Source organism: Magallana gigas, chromosome 6, assembly GCF_963853765.1.
Source record: "Magallana gigas chromosome 6, xbMagGiga1.1, whole genome shotgun sequence".
Lineage (NCBI taxonomy): Eukaryota > Metazoa > Mollusca > Bivalvia > Ostreida > Ostreidae > Magallana > Magallana gigas.
This window is the reverse complement of record NC_088858.1, coordinates 45,393,476-45,415,508: the sequence shown is the minus strand read 5'-3', so window position 1 is coordinate 45,415,508 and position 22,033 is coordinate 45,393,476. Positions and strand designations below refer to the sequence as shown.

Below are 22,033 nucleotides of genomic sequence, written 5' to 3'. Positions count from 1 at the left end.
AAGAGAAAATAGAGAGAGTTTTTTTGTTTGTAATTGATTGTGTAAGAGGAGTAATGAGTTATCGCTTTGGTCGATGAGTTCATGATGTACCTACAACATACGTGTGCTTACAGTACAGGTCACACCGTCACCAAAAGTAGTTTCTGGCGGGTTATGCAGTTAATTACCTGACAGACCCAATAGACATGCCTTTCACATATTTCCTTCTCGGTTTCTGCTTTGGTTGATGAGGATGACTTTCAATGACCAATTAACGTACAAATCTGTATTGTTGTTGAAACGCAAAGTGAAAATAATACTTTCATGAATAATTTGGCGAATTTCCTTATGCATGTCCTGTCTGATTGTCGTTATGTGGTTAAGAAAGAACTTTTTGTGGTTTTTTATCAAATCAATCAGTGAACAAAACATTGAATGTGGATATGTGAATAGACAGTGTCCCTAATGAATCCTTCTACTACATGCTCAATAACCCATTAGCAATGGATGCATTCTTGTAAGGAGGCTTTAGTGATGCTTTCCTCAGATGAACTTAATTTTTTTGATTTGATGTTTTCCTGTTATGCTTCTTTTCAGCTGTTCAAAGAGGCAGAGTTCCACCAACCCAGCATCCTTTCCCTGGACAAGTCACGTGGGCTAACGGGGACCCATTAAACGGACACACATACCTTTCAAGTTTCATTTCCATGCTACTAAGAGCCGAACCATATCCAACATCTCGTTATGGACAATGTATGCAACCCAATAACATTATGGGCATCGAAAATATATGTGAATTAGCAGCAAGGTTGTTGTTTAGTGCGGTAGAATGGGCGAGGAATATTCCTTTTTTCCCGGAATTGCAAATTACAGACCAAGTAGCCTTGCTCCGAGTGAGTTGGAGTGAGCTATTTGTCCTGAATGCTGCCCAGTGCTCTATGCCTCTCCATGTGGCGCCTCTTCTGGCGGCTGCTGGCCTCCACGCAAGTCCAATGGCTGCAGATCGCGTTGTAGCTTTCATGGACCACATTCGAATTTTTCAGGAACAAGTGGAGAAGTTGAAGACTCTACATGTGGATTCCGCCGAGTACAGCTGTCTTAAAGCCATAGTTTTATTTAGTTCAGGTTTGTGTCTCTTTTACAAAACAAATTTACACCCTTCTTCTAATAACAATCTTGTTAAAATCTAGTTCGAAAGGTGCACCTGTTTAAAAAGACAGTTGAAAGAAAGTTTTTCACGAGATAATAAACTGGAGCACAAAAGGTGCAAACAAAGTTGGAGATATAATATTCCATTATCCAACTTTCCACACAATAGGAATAGAGTCGTTCCATGTTTCCCGCAGACGCTAAGCAAATAGTTTATATTTAATATTGATCAGAAAAAGGTTTTACCCGTAATGAATTATGTTTAAATAAATATACACAAGAATCCTCTCATGACTCCCTCGGGTTTTGAACCCTGTTAATTGATTTCATGGTGAAAATGTTGCATAACTCTCTTATTATTTACTTTTCACCGCTATATTGAACACAGTATCGTGTCGAGGGCCTATCATGAAGGAGAAATATTCAAATAGGCTAGCAAAAAAAGTGTTTTAGTTCCACAAAAAAGAGAATTGATGATCCATTGAAATTAAGATTGAAAAGTGTTACAGGCAGTAAAATGTTCTGTTTAATTTTACAGATAGAAAACCTGAACCAGTTCCGTCCCAAAGACCCGCGGTCAACGGATACAGTGAGTATCTTCCCTTTTTTCAACTCTCGCCTAACTCTCGTTCATTAACGTACACAAAGAGACATCTCTTAAGTGTGATAATGTAATTAAGTCTTAATAGTATAGAGAAAAAAATGTACTCCATGTTCCTAAGATTACAAATAAAAGGAAATCTTAACGAGGCGTGTCGATATAGCATATAAAAGTGCGGTAGCATCTGATATCATTAAATCGTCTAGTTTTATATCATGCTGCGTAAACTCCAAAACGTAACCTGCTGCAGAAGACCCAAAAGTCGTCTGCCAAGTTATCAACTACTGGGATATGACCCGTTATGCCCTTTGCTTGCGATTTTTCTGCAGGATGTTAAAAAAAATTTCGGCGAATCCGAAATGAGATAATTGGGAATTAACAGAAGGAAGCCCCTTGGGTCTTTGTGATGGAACTGGGATCCGGTGTTTTGATGATGTCATTTTGATATGTGTGTCCAGTTGTCGCGTAATATCTTCTAATATTAAAATATTTAGAATGCTCATATTCTGTGAATAAAAAAGCTGTAGGCATCTTTTAAAACAGAAGCATTTGACATATATATCATAGTTACAACGACAACAAAAATTCTCAGAAGAAACATTTTGTTTTAGAAAAATATTATCATTGGCTAGATCTGTGGACAGTTGACTGTTGAATAATCTGATTGTTGAATTACAAACGTTCATTCACCTCAAAATGGCCAAAACAGCATACAGAGCTATCAATCAAACCATTGGTGCTTGCAATGTAAAGATTGTACGATTTGAGCGACTTCTTTTGATCCCGTAGTCGACCATTGTAACATTCATACAGGCCGATCACGGTGACCTAGGACGCTGCAGGGCGACATATAATACAAATATGTAAGGCGTTACATTAGGGCGACATAATAAGCAGACTATAATTACATTAGGGCGACCTATTCTGTACACATAATAAGCAGAATGTAATAAAAGGCTCTGCTTTAAGGTGACATTCTGTACATATAACACAAACCTATAAGGCGTTACATTAGGGCGACAAGGACTGTACACATAATGAGCCAAATATGATATAAGGCTTTACATAAAGGTGACATAATCTGTACACATAAGAAGCAGTATTTGATTCGAGATTTACAAACGGGCGAGATATTCTGGGCGCTTAAAAATAAGCAGAATATATGATATTGCTTAACAGAGAATGGGGTTCTCCATAAATCTACCCGGTTCTTCTTTTTTTTTGAAATAGCAAAAAGAAATATTTAAATTCACAAAGGAAGAAAACTGAATGGTGAATCCATAAATCTTTCCATCTTTTTAGAAATACACTTGCACTTTTTATATAAAAACTCATTTTATTTTTTTACTATGAAAATTGTATGAACGCTAAAAATTTTCGCTTGAAAACATATGCGAATATTGCACACAACTCTCCTTTAATATTTATAGAGAAAAGGCTTATTTATCTATAAAACGGGACATTTCACGAATCGTTTACTTACATTATATATAAAATATATACACACCGCCGCACAAAAAATCCCAGGGGTGATGAAAAGCAATGCCAGGCAGCTTGGAAATATTAATTTATTGTGGACGGGTTTATAAACAAGTGCCACAGACGAGACAAGGGTCACACTAAATGACGAAGTACAAAAGGTACAGATTTTTTTTTCTTTGTCTAAATATAATAATATGATATTTGATTCATTTCCCCAAAAATAAATTTATGAATGAGAAATAATACATTCTTCTGTAACAGAAAATATAAATAATAAAAATGTGGAAATTATGTGATAAATCTAGAATTAAAAAATGACGAGGATATTTCTAAAGAGATCAAATTATATCAGAAGAATTGCGGTATTTTCAACGTAGACTATGTGATTAGTAGTAGCCTAGTGAAGAAACCAAGGACGTTAGGAGCAATAAATACTTGTCGGGCAATCAGCAATACGATTATTTTCCAGCACCGGATCTTATATTAATGAGTTGTTCCGAGTTTTCTCCTATTCACTAGATAGCAAATATTCCCACGATGTCTCCACAATATCAAGTGCATCTTTTTGTCGTCCTGACCGTACATGGTCAATAGCTTTTATCAATGCCCTTTATTTTCTCAAGCGACCGAGGTGATATGCACATTGTATGAATATCCAGTGAGATGATGGCTTGAGTTTTATTTTGAATTTATTTTCATGATGCCGTCTTTTTATGCCTTCTTATGCCTGAAAATATTTTTAAATGTCCAATATTTGTCAAAAAATATTTTTAAACGTAAGAAAAACATAATTTTTTCAGTGTAAATTATAAAATGACAAACATAACATAGCATTCTCACCTTAGAAATTTAGAGCATTGTAAAAAAATAAAATACCGTTTTTCCTTAGAAAATTCGTATTTTCCCCGGATTCTGTGGCAGTTTTAATATTTTTTGTGTGAAATGTCGCGAGGGGTTACATATATAACTGACAAACAATAAAAGATTAATTAACACTTGTCAAGAATTTGATTAAGTAGGAAAAATGAATTCGTATTTTAACCTCGATTCAACCTTGCATGGAAAAGCGCCATAGATCAAGTGAGCTGTCGCAGCGGTTTTTCTTGTGTTTATTATAAATACCTACACGAATTGTCGGCGAACACAGACGCGAAGAAAATATTTCAAACTTCATAAGAGTAAACACATTTGATGATAAAAAGCAACACCCCTCCTGACCCTTTGCATTGGAAGGGATTTATGGAGGATTAGGTTTTCCTTTCACCGTAGGATTTTGCATCAGAAACGTAAAATTCATCTTACAAATGCAAATAATTGAGTGTCAAAGAAAAGGGCTGAACTAGACGATTCTATAGAAAGATCGAAATGCTTTGACCCTTAATGTAGTTAAAATACAGGTGAGGTTTCGGGGTTTCTTTACTTTCTTATGTAACGTTTTGTCGACTTAAATGACTCCATTAGCAATCTTTGCGACGAGAAAAATTGACCTCCAACAAGTAAGCGGCTGATATGTTATCTGTGTAAACCTAGCAATGTTTAAAGATTGTCGACTAATTCTGTCTCTGTTATGACGATGAAAAGATTTTCAAAAGTACTCAACCTTTTCAGACCTCGAGAGCACCTTTTTTTCTTTCTTTTTTTCTCTCTCTCTACTGCACATTACACAAGTGTGAAACACTGCATATGATTGTAAACCTGCTGAATAAAAAACATGTTGCTTCAAGCTATAAATAATTTGGCAATTCTCCAAAAGCCTAGTTTTGTTCAAAGATTACGTGAGGCAATATTATATCACTATGGTGCAACGGTAGGCCATTTCAAATTATTTTTTCGTTTCTTAAAAAAATCTTATCTTGACGGTGAAACTAGGATAAGTGTGAGACTCAAATATGGCAGAACCTCATAGAATTCATAATTCACTGTTAAAAAAAAAACTAAGAAAAAAATCGAGCAGATAATTGTATCTATTGTTTCAAATATTAATTCATGCAACAGAAAAATTATAAAAGGAGGAAAATAATGTGAGATAAGTTAACACCAGGTGAACAATGCAGCAACGAGGAAAAATGCGTTAACTCTAAACACCTTGACTTTTAAGGCATTTAGCCCCCCTCTCTCTCTCTCTCTCTCTCTCTCTCTCTCTCTAAGGGTCACGTGCACGTCTGTGGCAAGTGATAGGAAATAGCCTCAGGTGTTTCAAAGTGCAACCTATCATGTCAACCAATAAACTTCGAAAAAATTGTTTTTAATATTTTCTGACACACGATGTCTAATTAATTATTGTAATTTCGAAACAACAATTCGTTTAGTATATTTAATGAGTTGAATAATGTTAAGAATGAAATCCAGTGGACAAAATTTGAGCCAGATGTCATTGGCATTGTTGCCTTGTGTTGTAAATAAACGATAAAATAAAAAAAGGAAGACCAGTATTTGACAGTCTGCATTCAAAGTAGAGCAAAAAATTAGTGGCTGTATGAGTTATGAATAATTTTCAGCATCGAATGACAGTGTGCCATCTGTCCTTTTATTTAAAATGACCCAGGATTTCACGCAATACTTCATATATATTCATATCTTCGTTGAAAATTGTCATTATCGATATACTGTTATAGAACCAATAGGGATATCCGTATGTCTCCGTATAAAGTAATAATAAGTGATGAAAATTTATGAATTTATAAATTAAATAAAAGATCTGATTTTATTTATGCAAATGATCAATAGACTCGTGAAAAGATAAAATGTTAAAACGCAACTCTCCCTTTAATTTAAAATCGAAAACTTTAACAGTGTAGATGTACAATATACGTGTAATTTGAAGAAAAATGTGTTGCATATTCTTGTACAGTTTTATTCCGCCAACGCAAGGACATGAATATTTTTACTTGCATATCAATTCAGTTTATTCTCGTGCATATATACCTTGTATAATACATGTAACGTGTCCTTAAAAACTGAACTACATATATAGAATTTAGATAGTAGACAGATGTACCTCGATAAAGAAACCCTCTGCCATGCAGTTTATACAAAGGGCAAACTACCATCAGCTGTTATGCAATTCATTCGAACTTCTAAAAAACACGCCACAATTTTAATGATAAACATCGGCTGATATTAAATAGAATATTACCAATTTAAGTATGAACAATGTACATTTTGAAAAAAAAATTGCCAGTTACGTTTTGCGATCAGGCCACAATGTAAAATGGTTGTTAGGAATATTGCATGAAGGTTTTCTGTCCGTAAGCCGGGATGAACCGCGGCAATTTGCGGTAATTGTCGAACATTAGATGCAGCACCGAATCAGATAATCACCCAGCTTTATGAGGACCGTACAACGCGATCTAAGTAGTCCCCGCCCCCCACAAATTAACCAGTCTCGATTCCAACCTTATTGATCGAACTCACCTTTCTGACAAATAACTAACATGTTAAAATACCTGAATGAATTATTATTTATATTATCCGCCCGGGTGATGATCATTTCTCTGTTATGGGACCTTGAGTGCGAGATTGCCTTCAAAAGCGATATTGATCCTCTTACTTCTGCGCTATAAACGCGGAATCAAACTGACATTTAAGGGAAACACACAGTCATGTAAATATCACTTGCATAAAAAGAAGGAAACACGAATTTCTCGCTTGTTTTATTCCTTTAATCTGTAAATATCAAGTCGTGTGCGCCGCGATAAAAACTAGAAACTTAACTCAAAAACGCTTATTTTAGAACAGATTAACGTTGAAATAAAACTTTTGCTTCGAAATGAATTTTTTAATATGGAGATTAGATACCCGATTTTTGGTAAAATTTTATTCTTTTACGACTTTTTATCAAAAACTATTTTGATTGAAGTGAAGAACTTTGAAATCTATCCATAAATAACAAATTTGCCAGGAGAAACAGACGACAAAAGCGTGCGACATCTGAACAAAAAACAGGTCGACATGTCCTCAATAATCTCCATTTTTCTTACATGGTTCAGATGCAAAGTTAGCGAGGTTTTCCGAATAATGCGTCGCAGTTCACAATTGCCTTTGTGCTGGAGAAAGATGTATGCTCATTAGTATTTATATTATGCAGGAAAGGTTACAACAGAATAAAAAATAAAACGACCTGCAATATGCCTAGCTGGGCCGGGGGAATCTCGTTATTAACATTTCTCCTTTGCTTATTATGTAACGACCAATTTAATGCAAACACTTTATCAGGGCGCGCTATGGGGAATGGTAGCCGAATAAATGGCGATAAATTTAAAAGATAAGTTAACCTTCAAAAATCCACTGATAAATATGTCTGCCTTTACACAGCTGCTTAATTCTAGAAGACAGAAATAATTTTCTCACCCGGAATCGGGAGATTGCATTTTATCATGTGCATGTCGGTTCTCTCTTTTATGTTTTCGAGATACATGTAGATAACAGCAGGAAACGCAACACGTAAACTTTTTGAAGACGAAATGTTTAACATATTGCACAAAATATGAGCAAATTAGTGCAGGATACACAAATATTTACCAAGGTTCGCTTCATATAATGTTCATCGTAAACTTGGCAGAGTTCATATTTCTCATCTGTCGTCACACACCCAGGCAAAAATCTCAGAAAATAAGCAAGTTCTGTGTAGGGGTCTTTTGGGTCAAACGAAAAAAACAATTTGTTTTATTATCTATGGTGAATTGATTACAAGAAAGTGTCCATTAGACGCTAATTAGAATAGAACCCCTATTTACTCTGGTCATTTTGGAATCCTTGAGGTATGAGTCAGAAATATCACAACTTTATCAACAAACAAATGTGCTTTGACAATTGAAATGTTTCTCGAAATGCAGTCAAGAATGTAATTATTATTTCCAAAATATTCATGGAAATTCTTAAGAAAACGAGACAATGGTGTAAAGTAATATGAAAGCAAAAATAACAGATAAACTTTCACCTTTTCAAATTAATTTCCACGCAGCATAAATTAAGATAAAAGTTAATTTGAGGGCTCATATTATTTTTTTCGTGAAATGATAATTTAAAAAATATAATAGAGGGGTTAACTGAACACAATTAACTAAACGTTAATGAATTTCCCAATCATCTGATAAATTAATTTGAATTCTATTTTGTATAAACACATGGGTTCACGGAGTTGATATGGGAATGATTCAATTTTCATTGTCAAATCGAGCTAATCAGTCTGAATTTTGCATGGATTTTGCATGCATTTACCCCATATCTAGTTTTTTTTATAGACAACGAATCGATTACAATTTTCCAATAAAAATAATCTTTTTGCAATTTTCTTCCGCAAATCTTTCAACATATTTTTAAAATGAAATGTTTATTCGGAGATTAGTTTCAAACAATATTGATATGCGTTGCATACTGATAAAGTTTTTCCCCCTTTATTCAAATAGACTAACTTGTTTTATTCGCGTTTTATTAAGTGAAAATATATCAAAGTGGAATTCCTCAGTTTATTCGTAAATTATATTAATTCCATTATTTGATCACTCCCTTTTTCAATATTGCGAAATGACCCCCACCCCATCCCTAAAAATAGTTTCAAATGCTGCTCATTATTGCGGGCATTTGTGGCTTGAAAATAACTTTTAAAGAGTAAAACTTCACACCTTGAAGAAAAGTAGTATAAAACTTTAAATCGCAGATCAAATTTTCCGTATATATACTGTCATGAAAAAAATGTTCGATTTGTTATCTATTATTCATAATTTATTTATTGCTGTGAGAAGTTTTCAAAATTGAATTAATTCTCAGATTCACTTTTTTCAGACGCCTGCGGGCTCTCGGACGCTACACACATAGAAAACATACAAGAGAAATCTCAGTGCGCGCTGGAGGAGTACGTCAGGAGTCAATACCCCAACCAACCCACGCGGTTCGGCAAACTTCTCCTGAGGCTTCCGTCGCTCCGGACGGTCAGTGCGCAAGTCATAGAGCAACTGTTCTTCGTCCGTTTGGTCGGGAAAACTCCGATTGAAACACTCATCAGAGACATGCTTTTAAGTGGAGGTTCATTCAATTGGTCATATATGACTATACAGTGACTAGCCGAAAATCGAATGATAGGGCACTATTGATTACTACTCACACCCAGTCTTTCCAAAACTTGAAACCCCCCTTTCCCCCTTCATTTCTCAAAGGTTTGTACAAAAAAGTCATAATAGTTTACAGAATATTGTTAAAAAGATATTTTATATATTTTGTTGATAGTTATGTATTTTCTTTTTATGTTTAGATTGTTGTTATAATAGTGTTAAAATCAAAGACGCATTTTTGTTCTGCGCAGAAAAGACCTAGTTTTCCAACAAATTTTCGTTAAAGACCGCACGCATTTATTATTAGAAATGTCCATTCATTTTCTTCTGTTTCGTTTACATAGAAACATGGGTTGTGCCCCTTTTGCTTAAAGCTTTGATGTCATCAAATTCAGTCGAACTTGGTATGCAGGTTCTAAAAATTTTCCAATGTGTCAAGCAGGCAGCTGATTTAATGACCATTAATTAGAAAATAAAACACCACGACTAATTTTTAGTCTCGTTTCACTTCTCCTCTGCTCTGAGCCATGAATCCCGAGAGGCGCTAAAGTCGTCATGTAAAGGAACGAAGGGCAGAGAACCCATGCTTCAGTCTCGCTGTGCATTTGTTTTCTCCCGCAATCGAAAGTGAAATTATTATTTTGTTTTTTTTGCGATACCAAAATGCCATGATATAATCAAGGCTTCATCAAGGTTGAAAGACCTTTAAAATTTCTACATTTGTTGTGTATCTTGCCCCTTTTTTGAGTCGTGCCATGTATAGCCCTTTAGCTGAATGTACGAAGTAACATTCCAGACATAATCAAAATCATGTAAGTGGTGCGCATGATTATCAAGATAATACTATAGCAATACTTTTTGTACATGTATTCTTAACAAGTTAAAAACTACAACAGTTTTTTTTTTAAATATTTTGTTGCTTCACTTTTTGTAAATGTAAAATGCATGCGTTATAATCAAAACATGTTCCTGTGGTTAGCGGCGATTCACCGTTGCATGGAATTAAAAACATCATTCTTGTAACCCAATTTTGTTCAGTGAACCTTCGCAAAATCAACCGTGGAGTGAAAACTGCAATTTGGTTGATTTGAAGTAAAATATTACCTTTTCCCCTTTTTGCTGCAATTCATGTTTTCATTCATTTGGTTATAAACCGTTTATCATTTTTACATCGACTCCATTTTTATACCCAGCTAAAACTTTTCTCATATGACATTCCACCAATTGTATATATATATACTAGATAGATTTTACAGTAAAAATTATTACAAATCTGCAATCTGTAGTAATTTCAATTGCTCTCCCAATGTAGTTGACTATTCATCCGTTTTGTTTTATTTCTCCCTAATCTTTAAGCATTAGTTTCCCATTTCCGCTTTCACATTTGTAAAATGTTTAATTTGCAATCAAATCAGAGCATAATTGTTTGATTAGCCCCTTTGATCGCTTGTGCATTTTATTGAATAAATCATCCAAACCCCTACGAATTTAGGGGAGTTGCTATGTCATAACAGTATATGTTACAGAGGCCAAAGAGAAATCACCCCTTACACTGTGCATAGAGCAGTCTTTTAGTATTATATACAAGTTTTTTTTATTATTATTATAAATGTACATTTTTGTCCATGTTTATTCATTTGTAGATTAAACCTTACGTGTCTCGATATATATATGGGGTCATCAGCTGGTGTGCAATCATTAACTTACTTTACAACAAAAAGCTTGATGGTGGCCTCAGGGTCGCTGGGGGAGGGGTAGGGGCTAGGACATGCTTTAGCCATATTTCTCTTTAATCTTTTTGATTAGCTCATTTTGTTCACCCAAAGTTTACTGAACAGAGAACTTATGAAGTTCTCCTTTTGTTTTTCTAGTCTTTTGAAACCAGTGCAAATTTCTCCCAATGCCACGAATACCAAAATGATAAATATCATTTATCCAACGAAAACGATAATAATGATTTTAAGCAATTGATTTTTTTTAAAATAATTTGTTTGCTTCTACATATGAATGCTTCTGTATTTTTAAGTGAATGGTATCATAGAATGATTTACTTTTCAAAATATGCCAAAGGAAAGCTTTCGCCATAATATTTTTTTTTGCTTTTGTACGAGAGCCATTTATCACTAAGTGTTTTGTTTTAATTATTATTATTATTATTACTATTATATATAACAAAAACCTTATCACAAATATACTATACCGAGTTGTGAATGACTGACGTCACATGTACATTAATCCTGTAAACGAGCTGTTACGGTTTTTTTTTATTGTTGACAGTCTGTTCAAAAGAAACTCTTACAATGATCCGTTGTATATTACGCACATTACAAAAAATGAACTCTACCTAGTCTGCATGGTAGGACTTCAAATATCCGGTTCAATGGCGCTATGGCGCGGCGACCATCGTAGGAGTTTCGTTATGTATGTTCTAATTCCAGCGACTGATTTTTATGACTGTACTATTCTGTGTTGTGCTACAAAGTGTCCAAGACACTGTCTTCTGTCCATGGCTTATGAAATATTAAAAGTGTTGTAAAACGACCATTGATATCTTGTTTCTTGTTCATTTGGTAATATTTGACAACATTTCAATCTGCCTGCAAAGCATGCTGGCAAAAGCTGTCAGAATATGCTGTGCTGGGTCGGCCTATTTTTGACAAGGCGGTCAGACATAGTTATGTAATATTGTTTACCAGTCATACCATAATGCATGAACCATCAGCAAATCAAAATAGACTTGATTCAGAAAAATGTGATACGCAACATTTTAAGGAAAGAAACCCGACCCGGTGAAAAAATTCTCTTTATGATAGAAAGAAAACAGTAATTTATCACACGAGAATGACGCCAATTGGCTCCGGGTATTTACTAAATAAAACTGACATTTATCTAATAATGAAAAGGAACAAGCACCTATATATGCATGTATTCAACCTTGATATGACCTCTAAGTATTGCTGATATTCAATCACCAAACACTGTACTTATGATTGCATGTTACCTTTATAATTTATGTAGTCGAGGCTGACAAATATTTTTTTGAGGAATTACGATAGTCGCAGCGTTATAATCATATTGTGTCATTTGTCCAAATATTGAATGTCGAAATATAGTATTTCCCTTTCGGGTCACATTTCTGGAAAACGAAAATAACCTTTCGCTTATTTATATGTAGTAGACATGCTTTATGAAATTTACATCTGTCATATTACACGCGTTTTGAATAATGAATGTCTCCAAAACCACAAGGTGTGTTTCAGACCATGAACCTTCGTCAATTCTTCAGTCTTTGGGATGGGGTCATATTGTCTTCTAAAATATATGACATGTGTTGGAGTAACGTTACCAACACCAAATTGTATATGTTTTGACGTTGGTGTTGACTTTTTTAAATATTTAAGATGATTTCAATGGGGTTTCTAAAAGTCTGGTATGAAATATTATAGAAGCAAACTGTAAAAATTGTTTGGCCGGTACGCACTCGTGTAAACACGTGAAATATCATATGTAAACCACAGACAGTGAGAAGGGCAGGAAAATAAAAGAGCAAGGGTTTTCTGTTTCACATATTGAAATTGTCCAATTGGCCTAGATGCCATCGTTTTTAGATAAATTTCTTATGATTCCGACATGTCCCATACATGTTTATCAAATAGCTCGTGTATGTTTGGGTAGACCTATATTGAATATATTCTTGACCTTACTGATTAATTGATTGATATGTTCAATGTCGTTAAATATGAATGTCAAATAAGTTAGAAAGTTACAGTTTACATAGTAAAAATTATGATTTATTCTTCAACTTTTTATATAATTCAATTTTGCCGAGTAAAACTCCACTACATGTCATGTTGTTTAATAATTGTATAGAATATCAGTGCCAATCTTGTTGGGCTTTTTGGGTCAAAATATGCTTCTTATAATTTGGTTTTAATTATTATGCAAACTGCTTTATGTTGCAATATGGCTATCGAGCACCAGATGTTGCGCAGTCCTTCTTTTTTGAGTGATTACCGAATGACCGGTTGACGTGAATGTTAGATAATCTACGATTGCAAACCAGAATTTTATCTCTAAATCTTTCTATCGAAATTGCAGGTTTGAAGGTTATAGATACGTGCTTTATAAGTAGTCTGCTACAGGGGTCGAGAGCAGGGGTATACAAAGAAAGTTATTGTCCGGGGCATGATAGCTCCAAACATAGGGCCCACTCAGAAAACCATGTTTTATCAAAGTGAGGATAATGAAATATTAAAGCATATCCGTTTTTCAACAGTCCGTCATTGATAAACAGGTTATGTGAAAGGGGATCAAAACAAACAACATCCCATCAACTGGGTCAAATAGGGTGGAACTGTATTAACTTTGGAAAAAATATTAATTTCAAATATTCAAAAAGTCCATTCAAAAATCAAATCTGATTCCAACATAAAGTCGGGTTTTTCGTGTAGTCTATCACCCAAAGCACAGATTTTACACATATCGAGTTATAGCCGTAATAAAAGCCTAATGATATATATCAACGGACTACCAAAGAAAGGACCGTCTGGGAACGGTTTATTTAACTTTTTCTTTAAGTCATTTCGTTTTTTGCACGAGCTGCAGTCTTCGGCAGAGATTTAAAAGTCAACCGCGTCTGATCTCCAAAGTGACATGGAGATTACGGCTTCGGTGTCATGTAAGTTACCGGCAAGTAAAAATGTGGATTTAATTAGACGTAGACTGTTTTAAAAGGTCTTTGTCACTAGTTCGCGGCAAAAGAGCGGTGACGATTGGGTTATAGATATAATCTATCTGGGGTGTGCGGATGACCATGTGAACACATTACGGAGACCCGAGTTTATTAGGCCTTCATTAATCCCCGAGTCTCGTCTTGCATGTTAAATTATGCATGTTCTCATGTAGAACTGTAAATAGGATAGGTTTATTATTATCATTCTGACATGTGTCTAATTGTTCGTAATGAAACCTTGCTCCTCTTACGCTCCCAGCTTTCTCAAAGAAAAGTTTCTTTTTACCGGTTCTTATTGAAAACCAGTTTAAATTGTTTTTGCTTTTTACAAATATCATTATAATAAAGATAACGTTTTATAGACAATTTTTATGGTCTGTTAAAAAATAAAATATTCTCGAGAGGGCTTGAAAACCCATCACACTTTTTGAGCATTACTTCCATACATGTATTTCACATTTAAAATATCAATGTATCTAACTCTATAAACGATTTGGCTTGCTTGTATTGTCGTTCGTTTTCTTTTTTCCTTTATTTTATTTTTGGACAAATGACACAAAAGCTCAATCGATCACACAACGAAAGCTGTCGTAACTATAACACATATTTCGTGTTTTATAATTGCAGCCCTCCTTTGCAGCCAGTTTATTGTCATCTTCGCCGTTTCTTCGCCATCGGCATCGGATGATACCTTATGCTCACTGATTAAAGTAATAAAGTCTGTGCCCACAATCCTCCATTTGTCTCTCTGCTGCACAGTGTTAACAACCTTCCTTCCATATTCCTGGCTAATATGTTACGGAACGGATGGCGTGTAGATTTAAGGTCTTTCCGATTTCTATCTGCGGTGGAAAAATAATTAAAATTAGTCGGATCGTTGTCAATGGGATGAAAAAAAAAATAACTAGGCCGCAGTTGTAAAAGAGCGCCTTAAAATGGAAACATCTCAATTAGTCGTGAATGGAGCTAGCCGACACTCCATCAGGCAGAAGTGTTCCGCAATATCCTAACAGCCATTGTGGTGAAATATCGGAAAACCACAAAACCCAACCCGCCATTTATGCAGATTAGGTTACTGTGTGTACAAGTTTTAAGATTAACTTTCAACGAGTAGTTATTGATTTTTCATTGTGAAAAAATAAAAATTATCACCGGATGCCTCGAAATTTTTCAAAATGAGATTTCTCGAAATAAATATATTTTAACACCCTTTTGTTATAGAAACTCATTATAAGTAACTGCAATATGTAAATGAAAGTAAATGCTAAGCATTACTCTCTGAATTATTATAGACTTTCAAAAGAATTTACTTTACAAAAAAACCCCAAGTATTTATTATAATCAGTGGCTTAATAGATTGACCTCGTAACCTCAGTAAAAATATATTTTAAGCCTCTTGTATATTTTTTGCTAGCATCAAAATTTTACCACAAACATGAAAGAAGTAGATGGTGCGAATTAACTTGTTAATTTCCATGCACCAAAAACTATGAGGTATTGAAAACTAGTGTCATGTACGAATTTAGAATCTTGATATTTTTTTGTAAAGGACACAAGCATGAGATAAAAACATAAGGATTTATTTATTTTTAAAAATACGGACAAATGGTCTTTAAAAATGAACAATACTGCAAATTGATAGGCTACTTAACCCCAAAACGCACTTCAAACGGGACACAACAAAACTATTATTTATCAGATACCAGATCACGAAATTTGTTAATCACTTTCACATTAATGTCTAGTTTCTGATTTATAAATTGAGTTTAAAAATGGAGATAGCCTTATTACTAATTATGAATAAATGTATATCTATATACAATAGCCGACACTTTCCGCCTCAATTAATTAACGGATCATTAATTACTACCGTAGATGATGTAAGTTCTAGATTTTTTTTTTACCATATTCCTCTCTTGTTTTGTTTTTGCCATATGTCTTTATTCAGAGTGACGTCTAAATATCCCTTATTTGAATACCATTAAGGAATATATCATTTAGAATCATAGCAGGTTGTGTGTACTTTTGAAATGATAGCTTGATTTGGTTTACAAGGGGAAATTCTTGAAAGTTCAATTTTCTGACTATTCAAAATATGAAATCACAAATGATTTAGATAACTATTTTTTCTTTACTAATTAGGGGACACATACATGATTTGTCATTTTAATTCAAAATCATTATATAAGAAAATTTAATATTTTGAAATACAATGTAAACATTTCTTCCTTATATGTGTGATTTATGGAAAATCAACTGACGGATGAAATACAATGCAAATTACCCTTCTCATTCTCGCTGAAGCACCGACATATCAGTAAAACTGTATATGCCCTGTACTCTCCTTATGAACAATTGCCTTTTTTATCTTGTCTAGTCTGCATTCAAGATGATACGGGTCTTTTCTTTCACTTTTACGGTACAATTTTCGGCATTGCTCATTATGGACGCGGGAGTATGATGGTACAGAGAACGGGTGTCGTCTGCAGCTTGTTTTGACCTAGTTTTTAAAAGAAATAAAAGCAAGAAATTTTTACACGAGAATGGATTTCATGTAATGTTTTTATCCGCAAACAATGAGATCAAGTTCCTAACGAGGGACATCTGTTAAATTTAAGATCTCGCGTTATCTTGTTGCGAGACGTGATTTATCTGCCTCTATCTCCACTATAAAGCATTGTACATGGAACGAGCAATTTATAAAATATCTGGCGGGCGGCAGGGATCATGGATGAGAGAAGGGGGCTTACATTTATGGCATCAGACATATCTAATTTAACCGGTGTTAATTTCTGTATCAACAGATTCAAGGTCGTCATATTTTTTGAAAATTTTATCATACGTGAGGGTGTTTTATGTGTATTCTAAAATTATTTTTTAAGATACAACGTTCTGTCAACAACTGCTTGAGAAATGTACATGTTTCTCAATTCATAAACCTTGTCAATTCTTCCGAGAACTCTTTGACGTGGCTTTAATATTATTTTTAAGTCTTATTTTGCATTTCTCAGAATATCAATTACCGTAAACAAACATAATATCTTAAAACCTGTATTCTTTTCAAGAATTAATTACAAAAAAAAAATAATACAAAAAGTACTATACATCAAGTGTATTTTATTAACTTCATACATACAATCAAATTCGAATTTATCATAATAGTTATTATTGCAAAGACAGAGTATTTACCTGTCCTATCAGATGATAGATATATATTCACCACTATCATCTAATAACCTTTTGTCATGTATGCAGTGTTTGATACTTTATACATGGATCACTGGTGCATTGTCCATTCTGTGCTTCAATTTGACAAAGATTGTATTCCCCCATCTAAAAAAGAGAAAGAACGCAAATGTGAGAACAACTAATGGCAAACCAAAGATCAGAAGTATAACAACATAACTCTAATTGTTATTTTCATTTAACCTTGACCTTAAAAGGTGCAGAGTATACTAGTGTGTAAAAAGATACTTTTATACAGACAGCAGGATAGAGAGTTGACGAAACTGGTTTTTGCACACCTGAAGTCAGGAAAATTCGTCTTAGTAAAGGAAACTCTTTCAATGTCGTGTCACACAAGGGCTTAAAGTTTTTCTGCCTGTCCTCTGCCAAGAATGTGTGTACAGGCCATGCTTGCCGAGCATTCCCCGAATTGCCTGTTCATTAGGTATCACACCATGCCTTCACCGAGCGGGTGTTTGGTTGAATTTCTTTATTTGATTTCCGACAGAGGAAACATTGTGGTAGAGTTTTCTTATCAAGCAGACAGACCATATAAAGACTTGAAAAAATCCAAATATGCAAACTTTTCAGAGTTATCTGCACAGTCAAAAAGATTGGCGAATGCCAATGGTCCCCGACCGAGGAATTTCAACGGGGAAATGATAGGGTATTCTATGGGATTGTCCAAATTCGCGTCAACGTTCCAATAATTTCTAAACCAAACATACAAACACAGCGGAAACCTATATTCAATTACATAACTCCATTATTTATTACTTCCTTATAACTTCATTTTAACTGCGATAAACAAACGCAGTTTAAAAAAATTTTTCCACCGTAAATGAATGTTAGCAAACATTCTCATATTTCTTGATTAATGATCTTTCCAAGGTTTTCTTTTGTTAAAGTACCCTATGATTGTCATATTAAATAGAAGTTAAAAAGCATCGCTGTGCATTAGCAATGACAACAATATTAAGTCTTTCTTTTTTTTACTGTGACAAAACACTTCTACCTTGTTAGAAAAAATTAATTTCCTTAAAAATATTAAATCATCATTTTTGAATATTAGTTTTGAAAAAAAATTCAATATTGGAATCTTACCGAACAACTAACGGAAACTCTGCAGAAATTTTGACAACTGACACCTTATGTGGGAGTGGACCTAAAAACCTGCAACTTAACGACTCGAAATATTGCACAGCATTAATATTCTAAGAAGCGGGGGAGTGCAGAAGCTTCAAAGCAAATGTCAACCTGCAATAGATTGACTTGCAAATATTATTCTTTGCGCGGGAATTATCGGACTTTTCAATGCAAAGCACGTTTTTTGCTGGGATTGACAAAAGGGTATCATCTTTTCCTGACAGGTCCGATCCTCAGACCATTGATAAAAAAAGATGGAGATATGCATATAGAATATCACGGTACGAATTTGATACACAGTTTAATTTCAAACATCCTGTTGCTTTTCTTACTTACAACTTATCTCAGTCGACATCAACACACACCGCTTTGTGGAAACTATGAAAATAAAGGTCTGAGTGAAAGAAAATCAAACATTAAAAATCTATCAAGGCAGATGTTGCGCAGACTTAATCGACCCCAATGTTCTGTGTCAGCGATCCGACTGTTTCTTCCTGCCATGATGTACCAAAAAACAAAACGTCTTTAAGACCCATACCGGCTGCAACCTGGAGTTGTCTAATGCATGTGCATACCCATTTGCTGCATGCGGTGTTGACAAACACGATCGATTGACATCTACTCAATACAGTTCAGTAGGTGTAAAATCTAAATACACCCTCTCTCTATTCCTCATATGGATGTCACGAAAGGAAACAAATTGCCAGCAGTCTGCCCCGATATCCCAGGAGATGGTGTTTTTATACTTATTTATTTAGCTTCTCCGTTCAAGACCATCATAAAAATACCTAAAAACAAAACAAAAATCGAAAAGACTTTTTATTGTCGCTAATATCACATTTATTCAATTATCCTAGTTTACAAATTTCACTGCCACATAGTAGAAAATGAATATTGACATATAAAGTCACAGAGATATTCCAGTGTAGATTCATAAACTTAAGATATTTTGAATATTGATCATAGAATTACAAAATAAAATGGAACAAACCTTATTTATTCTCAAGTTTCTGCGTTTAGATAAAACAATACAAATCAGTAGAAAATTTTAATGGACACAAACAAGTAAAAAGGGGACCTTGTGCACGCACAGATTGCTAAATGAATAGGCGTGCTAGCTGCATAAAGCCCTGTGACACCTCGGGCTTAACAGATAAGGGATAGGAGGAGAAAGTGGGATAAATTGGAATAGACTGGGATTTACTTAGTGTACCTTGTAAAAGTTTGAGAAGTAAATCCATTTGCCAAATATAGAACTTTTTTTGAGAAGTCATCGAACTGTCGAAAAGCTTTTCCTTAATCCACCCTCAATACATTATGGACTGGTTCTGGATTGACAAATGGGTAACAATGTGTAATTATGTTCGCTAATTTTGAACCGGATGCGCAATTCCCAACACCGGAAATGTCGGCAATGCGACTCGCAGCTTCCAGTCTTTAGTGAATGCGGAAGACGTATTTCAGATAACCTTATGCTCTTTACCAGGACAATTATTATCAAGTATTCAGAAGTGAGGACCGCTAACTTAGTATAACACAAGTACCTTCAAAATCTAGATTTATTCACAAGTACGTGCTTTGGCTCAAGAGCACAAAAAGATAACTGGGAATTGTGTCAACAGGTCCAGAGATGATTCAAAGAAACTCGTTTCAAGAGAAGCCACTAGTGAGCTCGTCTTGTACACTACAAACGTCCTCTCAATTCCACGAAAGCTTACTTAGTAAGAGATAAACGATTATATATATATATATATATATATATATATATATATATATATATATATATATATATATATATATATATATAAATATGCTAAATTTGCGTATAGTTAATTAAAAATGTCAGAGTTAAGAATTGGACTTTATATTCTCTACTTTTACAATTCGGAAATGTTCAAGCCCCCCCCCCCCCCCCCCCCCCAAAAAAAAACCAAAAAAAACCCCAGCAAATCTGCTCAATGTTCATGTTGAGTTTTCCAGTCAATGGAACAATTTTACTTTGTCGAACTTTCAAAATATTTTATCGTGATCCGTTAGTAAATTCATTTTCATGTTATAATAATCTGTTTTATATTTATAGAAGTATAAAGAGGCATAAAGGGTATAACAAAAAATATTATATTTTTTATGCTGCAAAATTATATCCATGGATCTTATCTCCTATTGACTAAATGCTGCTAATTTGCTTAGAAATTAAAGAGCTTTTAATATCTAAGAGTTATAAAGTACGCACTTTTTGTTAGAAGACTGCTCAATGTAAATGAATACGGTAGCATTTAATAAGACATCAATTTACGATGTTAATGATAAATGTTTAGCATCTGTGCATGTAACTTTATTTCTGTATTTATAAGTAAAGTAAATAATGTGGTGAATAGCTTATAAATATTAACGCACAATGTATTCGGTACAAGTAACGTAAAAAATTACTTTTGGTAATTCTTCGTTGTATTCTCACTACATGTAACCTTATGATTTGATTTTGGTAATCCTCCCTTTTTGTGTATAGTTATGAAGTTGCAGTATTTCAAACAATGTAACTGTATTATATTAGCTGTTTGCCAATTACTAGAATTAAGAAATTATAGTTCCTCATTGGTGTAACAGATGAGAGTAAATTCTGAGGGTAAATTACTTATGCCTATAGTATATAAATGTACTGTGCAATCATCAATGTTCATGGCTTTCGTGGGTAACCCTTGTCCACGAATTTACATGGAAAGCAAATACAAAAGCATTTTTTAAAAAATATTTATCAACATAATACCAAAAACTTGATACCAGTGATATAACGTCACGAACATTGACCCCCACGAATAAAATGATTCCACAGTGTGTGTGTGTGTGTGTATATATATATATATATATATATATATATATATATATATATATAATCCTTTAATTTTCCTTATTGAATTGTATTCACCTAATTGAGTGTATTATGGAGAAAAAGGCGAATAATTAATTGATTAAGATTATTAAAGTTTGAAAAGTGATTTAGGTAATCTTTTGTAACATTTTAATTTATTGTTAAATTATTCTTTCTGTACTTGTAATTGTATAAGTAATTGATTTGTGTAATTTATAAAATTGTACAGAGCTGTAATTTTTTATTTCACATACTGTAAAGTGTATTTATAACTTTATCAATTGATTTGGCCAATGCTTTGTTATATTCAGTAACAGAAATATACAACAATTCCCACACTGTGCTGTACCATGTACATGTAACTGAAAAAAATCATAAATTGATTGTCATTAAATTTTAAAATGTTCACAGGTCAATCCACCAAATAAAAGGCGTACAATTAACTTTATTGATGATTTCGGTAATTTAGTAAAAGTGGTTATGATACATTTCGTACAACCCACATAATGTACTAGAACATGACTATATATCAGTTTTCGAAAAAAAAGATATTCAATTAACAATTCATAGCATGGGTAGTTAAGATTGCAAATTCCAAAGATAACTGTTTGATAAGGTAGTAATAGTTGCAAGTAACTATGGCAATTGATATAGGTAACATTGCCTTATATTTATGTACTACAATATACCAAGTTAGTGAGTTGTTCGGCTATGGAAGATTATAAATCTTATCAACACCAACCCAAAGTGTCAGGATTTGGAAATGTTGCAGATTTCTGCACAATAACCACAAACTCTTG

General features: G+C 33.9%; 1 protein-coding gene and 1 long non-coding RNA gene across 6 annotated transcripts in view; one reads left to right on the top strand and one right to left on the bottom strand.

Annotated features, from left to right (window-relative positions):
- Window positions 1-11,805, top strand: part of LOC105348353 (nuclear receptor subfamily 2 group F member 1-A) — a 15,220-nt gene extending 3,415 nt beyond the window's left edge. The window contains exons 2-4 of one of the 3 annotated variants that reach the window (XM_011457731.4): window positions 577-1,104; window positions 1,667-1,717; window positions 8,981-11,805. In XM_011457731.4, coding sequence (XP_011456033.1) covers window positions 577-1,104; window positions 1,667-1,717; window positions 8,981-9,270 — 869 coding nt within the window. In that variant the 3' untranslated portion in view covers window positions 9,271-11,805. The remainder of the gene's footprint in view (window positions 1-576; window positions 1,105-1,666; window positions 1,718-8,980) is intronic. The other 2 variants (XM_011457733.4, XM_020062358.3) reach the window with 2 other exon arrangements.
- A 561-nt stretch (window positions 11,806-12,366) lies between these two features.
- Window positions 12,367-20,046, bottom strand: LOC105348354 (uncharacterized). 3 transcript variants are annotated; one of them, XR_004601423.2, is made up of 6 exons: window positions 19,578-20,045; window positions 18,323-19,152; window positions 17,518-17,777; window positions 17,183-17,326; window positions 16,278-16,493; window positions 12,368-14,835 (listed from the first exon to the last, which is right to left on the bottom strand). It is a non-coding gene; the product is annotated as an uncharacterized lncRNA (long non-coding RNA). The 3 variants fall into 3 exon arrangements; XR_903572.4 differs by having other exon boundaries at window positions 12,367-14,835; window positions 17,468-19,152; window positions 19,578-20,046; XR_903570.4 differs by having other exon boundaries at window positions 17,518-19,152; window positions 19,578-20,046.
- Between the last annotated feature and the right edge of the window lie 1,987 nt (window positions 20,047-22,033).